Source organism: Ursus maritimus, unplaced genomic scaffold (assembly GCF_017311325.1).
Source record: "Ursus maritimus isolate PB19 unplaced genomic scaffold, ASM1731132v1 scaffold_24, whole genome shotgun sequence".
Classification (NCBI taxonomy): Eukaryota; Metazoa; Chordata; class Mammalia; order Carnivora; family Ursidae; genus Ursus; species Ursus maritimus.
This window is the reverse complement of record NW_024424897.1, coordinates 775,071-782,447: the sequence shown is the minus strand read 5'-3', so window position 1 is coordinate 782,447 and position 7,377 is coordinate 775,071. Positions and strand designations below refer to the sequence as shown.

General features: G+C 62.0%; 1 protein-coding gene across 1 annotated transcript; it reads left to right on the top strand.

The window, feature by feature from the left end:
• The first annotated feature begins 1,429 nt into the window (after positions 1–1,429).
• LOC121105057 (extensin-like) lies at positions 1,430–3,517 on the top strand. Its single transcript, XM_040641189.1, has one exon. It carries the CDS (start codon positions 1,430–1,432, stop codon positions 3,515–3,517), a length of 2,088 nt encoding a protein of 695 aa, XP_040497123.1.
• Positions 3,518–7,377: the final 3,860 nt, after the last annotated feature.

Here is a 7,377-nt window from a genome sequence, read left to right as displayed (position 1 = left end):
AGTTTACCCTGCTGTTAAAGGGGCCAGGGAGGGGAGGAGCCAGCCGCAGTCCCTCCACCCCACCCCCGGCCTGCCAGGTGAAGGGAAGGAAGTGCAGAGCTGCCCAGAGACCCCAGTCGCATGATTGTGGCGTTGTGGGTAATGGTTAAAAACAGCAAAACTGCAATGCTGTGATTTAACAAACAAGCAAATACAACTATTCTAAAACACACCGAGAGAAGTAGAATGAATGGAAAGAGGGACTTTTCAGAAAAAATACACTCGCGAAGATCTTCGGGACCTGCTGGACCTAAAGCCACCCTAATTGTCCCCGCGCCAGCATGGCACGAGCACCCCGAACCCTCCGCAGAGGCCGTGCCCGTGGCCGGGGCGCCTGCTGCGTCGGAGCTCGCTTTCTTGATCTGAGGGTGGTGGTAGCCGTGAGAGTCTGCCCTACGGGCAGACGATGCTGGGATCCGGTCAGTGTCAGGGCTCCCCTGGGTGAGGGTTATTGGGTACCCCCCTTAGAGGGGCCACATTTAGCAAACAGAAATACAAGGCGCGCACTGAAACCTGTACTTCAGACGAACCAGGAACGCGGTTTTAGGCTAAGTATGTCCCACGTGATACCGGTAACCGTACAGCGACCACGGATTGCTGGCTGCCTAGGCTCGGGGTCATTCGGGGGTGGCGGAAACATTGCAAGATAGTGGGGGTGGCCGCACCGCTCTGAGCGTACCGACAGCCACGGAGCCGGGCGCTTCGCCCCCAGACCCACACCTGACCTTACCGCCCGGGGCAGGCGAACGCCGGGGCTGACCACCAGCAAGGACCCCGCCCCAGCCTCGGATTCGTGTCCCCCCGGTTCCCTCCCGAGACACGGGACAGGGTCCGACCGGCGCGTGCTGATTCGGGACCCGCCTTGGAAGTCGCCCTTCCGGGAGAGGCAGAAAGGTGACCGTCCCGGACCGAAGGACCAGAGCCCGAAAGTACCCCGCCAGGCCACAGCCGCCGGCTCTGCCTTAAATAGACACCCCCGGGCTCTGATTGGTGGGTTGGAGTCATGTGCCCACTGCTGGCCCAATCGTCGAGGCCGCGGCTTGTATTGTGATTGGCCCGGCCGGGTCAGGCAGTCTCCGCTACGGCGGCCGGCAGGGCTGAGGACGGGGGCGGGGCCGAGCTCTGGGAGTTGGGGTGCGGTGCGCCTCGGTCTGGCTGGCTCTGCTCCGAGCTCCGGGGACCCTCTCGCCCCTGGCAAACTGGTCGTCCAGTGTGGACAACCCAGAAGGGCTAAAAATCCTGCCGTCTGCCCTTCAGGCTTTTGTTTAATGAGACATTTCAAACACGCAGCGAGCACCGCCCAGATTGTGCCTTAGCGCTCCCGGCCTTCAGCGCCCGGACTGCAGATGTTGCAGGTTCAAACCATGTAACTGGGGGCGCAGACTGACCTATGGCGGAAACGCCTGAAGTCCCAGAACGCGGACCCCCGGGGCGCTCGGTCACCCTCAGGCACCCTCGGTCACCCCCAGACACCCTCGGATCCTCGGTCACGCCCAGACACACTCGGATCCTCGGTCACGCCCAGACACACTCGGATCCTCGGTCACCCCCAGACACCCTCGGATCCTCGGTCACGCTCAGACACACTCGGATCCTCGGTCACGCCCAGACACACTCGGATCCTCGGACACCCTCAGACACCCTCGGATCCTCGGTCACGCTCAGACACACTCGGATCCTCGGTCACCCCCAGACACCCTCGGATCCTCGGTCACCCCCAGACACACTCGGATCCTCGGTCACCCCCAGACACCCTCGGATCCTCGGTCACCCCCAGACACACTCGGATCCTCGGACACCCCCAGACACCCTCGGATCCTCGGTCACCCCCAGACACCCTCGGATCCTCGGTCACCCCCAGACACCCTCGGATCCTCGGTCACCCCCAGACACACTCGGACACCCCCAGACACCCTCGGATCCTCGGTCACCCCCAGACACACTCGGATCCTCGGTCACCCCCAGACACCCTCGGATCCTCGGTCACCCCCAGACACACTCGGATCCTCGGACACCCCCAGACACCCTCGGATCCTCGGTCACCCCCAGACACACTCGGATCCTCGGTCACCCCCAGACACCCTCGGATCCTCGGTCACCCCCAGACACACTCGGATCCTCGGTCACCCCCAGACACCCTCGGATCCTCGGTCACCCCCAGACACACTCGGATCCTCGGACACCCCCAGACACACTCGGATCCTCGGTCACCCCCAGACACACTCGGATCCTCGGTCACCCCCAGACACCCTCGGATCCTCGGTCACCCCCAGACACCCTCGGATCCTCGGACACCCCCAGACACCCTCGGATCCTCGGTCACCCCCAGACACCCTCGGACACCCCCAGACACCCTCGGATCCTCGGTCACCAGACACACTCGGATCCTCGGTCACCCCCAGACACCCTCAGATCCTCGGTCACCCCCAGACACCCTCGGATCCTCGGTCACGCCCAGACACACTCGGATCCTCGGTCACCCCCAGACACACTCGGACACCCTCGGACACCCTCGGACACCCTCAGATCCTCAGTCACCCCAAGACACACTCAGATCCTCGGTCACCCTCAGACACCCTCAGATCCTCGGACACCCCCAGACACCCTCAGATCCTCGGTCATCCCCAGACACGCTCGGATCCTCGGTCACCCCCAGACACACTCGGACACCCTCGGACACCCTCAGATCCTCAGTCACCCCAAGACACCCTCAGATCCTCGGTCATCCCCGGACACGCTCGGATCCTCGGTCACGCCCAGACACACTCGGACACCCTCGGACACCCTCAGATCCTCGGTCACCCCAAGACACTCAGACACCCTCGGATCCTCGGTCACCCCCAGACACGCTCGCATCCTCGGTCACGCCCAGACACACTCGGATCCTCGGTCACCCTCAGACACCCTCAGATCCTCGGACACCCCCAGACACCCTCAGATCCTCGGTCATCCCCAGACACGCTCGGATCCTCGGTCACGCCCAGACACACTCGGATCTCGGTCACCCCCAGACACACTCGCATCCTCGGTCACCCCCAGACACCCTCGGATCCCCGGTCACCCCCAGACACACTCGGATCCTCGGTCACCCCCAGACACACTCGCATCCTCGGTCACGCCCAGACACACTCGGATCCTCGGACACCCTCAGACACCCTCGGATCCTCGGTCACCCCCAGACACACTCGGACACCCTCGGACACCCTCAGATCCTCGGTCACCCCAAGACACACTCAGATCCTTGGTCACCCTCAGAGACCCTCAGATCCTCGGTCACCCCAAGACACACTCAGATCCTCGGTCACCCTCAGAGACCCTCAGATCCTCGGTCATCCCCAGACACGCTCAGATCCTTGGTCACCCCCAGACACACTCGGACACCCTCAGACACACTCAGATCCTTGGTCACACTCAGACACCCTTGGCAACCCTCAAACACCCTCGGTCACCATCTGCTCTGGCCTTTGGCCATTGTTGACCACCCTCAGACACCCTTGGTCACCCTTAGACACCCGGAGTCACCATCCACATTGGCCCTCAGTCACCCTTGGTCACGCTTGGACACACTTTGTCACCATCTGCTCTGGCCCTTGGCCACCCTCAAACACCCTTGGTCACCATCTACACCAGCCCTTGGCCACCCCCAGCCATCATCTGCACAGGACCAAGGGGTTGGCATTTCCAAAGTACAGACAGAACCCGCAGGCCCTTTTGTGCTTAAACAGAGTAAGTGCACCCTTGCTTGCTATTACTCCCCACTCCCCGTCCCACCGGCCCCACGAGGCCATGTCAGTGGTCTTAATCTCCTGTGTCCGCAGACATTTTGCTGCTTCATCATCCTGGGAATTATTTCGTCATTACTCACAACTCTTCCCAGCCTCGCCCACTATGACTAAAACAGTGAGAAAGCACAGCATGAGGGCATCACCCGGAAGGGGGACAGCGACACCGGCGTGTGGGGCTGACCTGGGTGCTGTCCTCTGTCAGGACCGTGTAGGTGGCGCCTGCACACAGACTGTGCCAGCTGCGGTGCACTCCCGCCCCACGCCCTTGAGGGTCTGTCTCTTCCGGCTGCCGTCCAGAAGGCAGAGAGGAGAAACCCGACAGACGACAAATCAGAAGACAAAAGGGACAGAAGAGCTGGCGGCCCCACCGATGGCAGGAGAACAACTGTCCTCAGATGATGAGGTTCCAGACGAAGCACTCACCAGGGGCTCGGTGAGTGAACAGTGCGTTTCCCAGCCAGGTGGTCCTTCAGCAGGCGGGCATGATCACAGTATTCTGTGACCAGCGCCTGCGCCGTCTCGTGTGCCTACACGGACCCAGGTCAGTATTCTGTCATCTTTTATGATGTCTGTGCTTCCAAACGTACTTGATACAAATACAAAGAAGTTCTGTTTAAATTCTTATTAAAACTTCTAAAGACTTCTATTATCCTTTTATTTTTACTTTTATAAATTATTTGTAATCCGAATTAAAGTATAATAAATAAGAGGCCTTTTCTGTTTCCTGCGATGGGGGGGTGAGGACTCCCCTCTGGGACCTGTGCTGCGCTGAGCATGGGAAACACCTGACCGTCCAGGCCCCTTCCCTTTGAGCCCACAGCGGGGGTGACCGTGGGGATGTGCTGGCCTGGAACAGCTGAGGGGTTGAGGTGCTGGGGGAGAGTCCCGTAGGACTGGGGAGCACCATGGGAGGGGAGCAGGGGTGTGTGTAGCAGCCTCGTGTGGGGGAGGAGCACGCTGTGCGTGGGGGGTACAGGCTGTGTGTGTACCCCGCGCAGCAGGCTTATCGGGGTCCGAGACCCAGGAACCTTTGCTGGGATGTGGTCTCCTGCCAACAGGAGGGCTTCTTGTGCTGTATTTCCAGCGTGTGCTGAGTCGTCATCCCCGCACGCTCATGGTGGCGAGCAGGCTCCCTTAGATACCCTGACGTGGCGGGTGTGCGTCAGTGCGTGCTGGCCGGCCTCGACCAGGAAGCCGTGGGCTGGGAGTGATGACACGGCTCAGGGAATGGAGCGATGGAAACACTCAGCCCTCTGCACGGAGATGATAACACGTGAACTAAACCCAGCAGCGGTGAATCTTGACTGTGACCCAGAGTCCCAGGCAACGTCAGCGGGCCACGGTTCTCGAGGACTGCGCTCCCCCCGCGGGGCCACCCCCTGGGGCTGGCAGGGAGTTTTTAGCAGAGCAGTGTGCCCAGCACCCCCTTCCCAGCCCAGGTAGGGGTGGCCTCTTTGGGCGACCTTGCCCAGTGTGACCCCCAACCGTCTAGAGCGGTGTCCACCCCGGGAGGGGAGCGGTAGGCAGGCCGGTCTGCAGGCAGGGCCGAAGCCCACGGAGAGCTATCTTGGAGGCCTTTGAGTGTGTCAGAGGCACCCAGGGCCTCGAAAGGTCGACACAACCCAACGTTAGTCACAGCAGTGAAAGCCAATCTTGTTCAGTGACCGCTTGTGGGGCTTGTGGGGGGTGGCAGGCAGTGCTGAGTTCTGATCCAGATTCGTGCAGAGGTGGGTACGTTTGAGGGGAGAGGAGAGTCGGAAGGAGGAGGGTCGGCCAGAAGAATTGGGGAGAGGAAGCTCGCAGCCCCGGGAAGGGTGTAGGCCGCTGACCGTTGCACACGGGACTTCGGCTCCTGCCCTCCCACAGAGCCCCCTCTTCCCATGTTGGCCGGGCAGTTAGAGGCAAGGGTCAGGGGGGCCCTGGAGCCCTGGAAGGGGAGTGTGGGAGGGACGGCAACTGTCCACTCTGGAGAATGCTGGCTGTGGTCTCGGGAGACGGTCACCGGTCACTGCAGTTACTTTACTCCCGAACGGTGATGGGCCTGGGGACAAGCTGGGGGTCTAGGATGGAGAGGCCGCTCTGGGGCAGTAGGCTTGAGCAACGGAACCATGAGGAAGGCAGAGGGCCTCTGGCGACCACCAGGCTGAGTGCACACAGGCTCATCAGGCGACCTACCTGGAAATAGCCACGGGCACCAGCTGACCAATGGGCTGCTTACAACAGGCACAGGTACCGGAAACGGACAATTCCACACATTCCCATATCCCCTCACCCCCCCATACATTCCCGTGTCCCCTCACCCCCCCAAACGTTCCCATGTCTCCTCACTGCCCCTATATTCCCACGTCCCCTCACCCCCCCAAACGTTCCCGTGTCCCCTCCCCGCCCCTACATTCCTATGTCCCCTCACCCCTCCATACATTCCCGTGCCTCCTTTGTTCTGCCCTGGTGAGTCCTTTCCTGCCTGAGCTGCCAGCCTCCAGTCGCCCCATGTAGGAGATGGGATTGAATTGGGGTAGAGAGAGGCCTCCCCACATCGACGTTTGTGACTAGGCTTAAAGCCCAGGACTTAACAATTGCAGGAGTTTCAAGGCCGGACCCAAGGCCCCAGGGATGGCAAGTCTGGCGAAGCCTCAGACCCTGCAGGGGGTCCACCGAGAGGAGATCAAAAGGCCCAAACGCCTGCAGGAAGCTAAGCTGTGAACCACCGTGGACGGCCGTGGGGAGACCCTCTGGCGGGTCCACAGCCCACGCCCTGCAAACTGGGGAATCCTCCTTGAGGCTGGGGGTGCTCCATTTCTGTCAAAGGCTCCTGCCACCGGTAGACCTCAGTTTCTCCAGCTGTCAAGGAGAGTCCATGAACGTGGCCCTCCCTTCCAGGCCTGGTGGGGGGAGCCAGGAGACGCTAGCTGGGCTGGCTCCCCGCCGCTGCCGAGTCCTGCCGCCAGAGGGCACACGGCCCTCCTTTGAGCCCCCGCCCGCCCCGTGCTCCGCGGGGCCCCACAGCAAGGCAGGTGGCTGCTATGCGGCTCCACCGCGTGCATGGAGGGCTGGGGACCCCACCTGGCCATCGTCTGCAAGGCCGAGGGCTGCTTGTCCCCCGGGGCAGTTCCGGCCGTCAGAGGCAGGCTGACGGGAGGGAGAGCGAGCTGTAGGTGGGGCAGGGCAAAGATGTGGAGGGGTGTGCGTGTTGGCTGTGGACGCAGCTCCCCCTCAGGGCCCCTCCTCTGCTTGGACCCTTCCCCTGGCTCCCTGGAAGTAGATGGGAGTGGAGTTCCCACCAGACCAGCTCTGCCTGGCAGGGGATTCTAGAGGCCGTGGGGGGTGGCTGGCTGAGACGGGCAGGGATGGCCTGAAGGCAGGGGCCAGGTCATGTGGGCAGGACTGGACCATGTGCACAGAGGTGTTGGGCCTGACCACCCAGCCATGGGTACCCAAAATGGCTGGGATGGGGCCATCGGGGCTCAGCCCAGACACCAAGGAGCCAGGGACAGTGTGGCATCTTGGGGCAGATTTGAGCTCAGGGTGGGTGTTCCCCCCCCCCCCCCCCCCC

Bases quoted from the DNA above. Each gene is read 5' to 3' on its own strand.
- LOC121105057 (XM_040641189.1), top strand. From the start codon at position 1,430: ATGGCGGAAACGCCTGAAGTCCCAGAACGCGGACCCCCGGGGCGCTCG.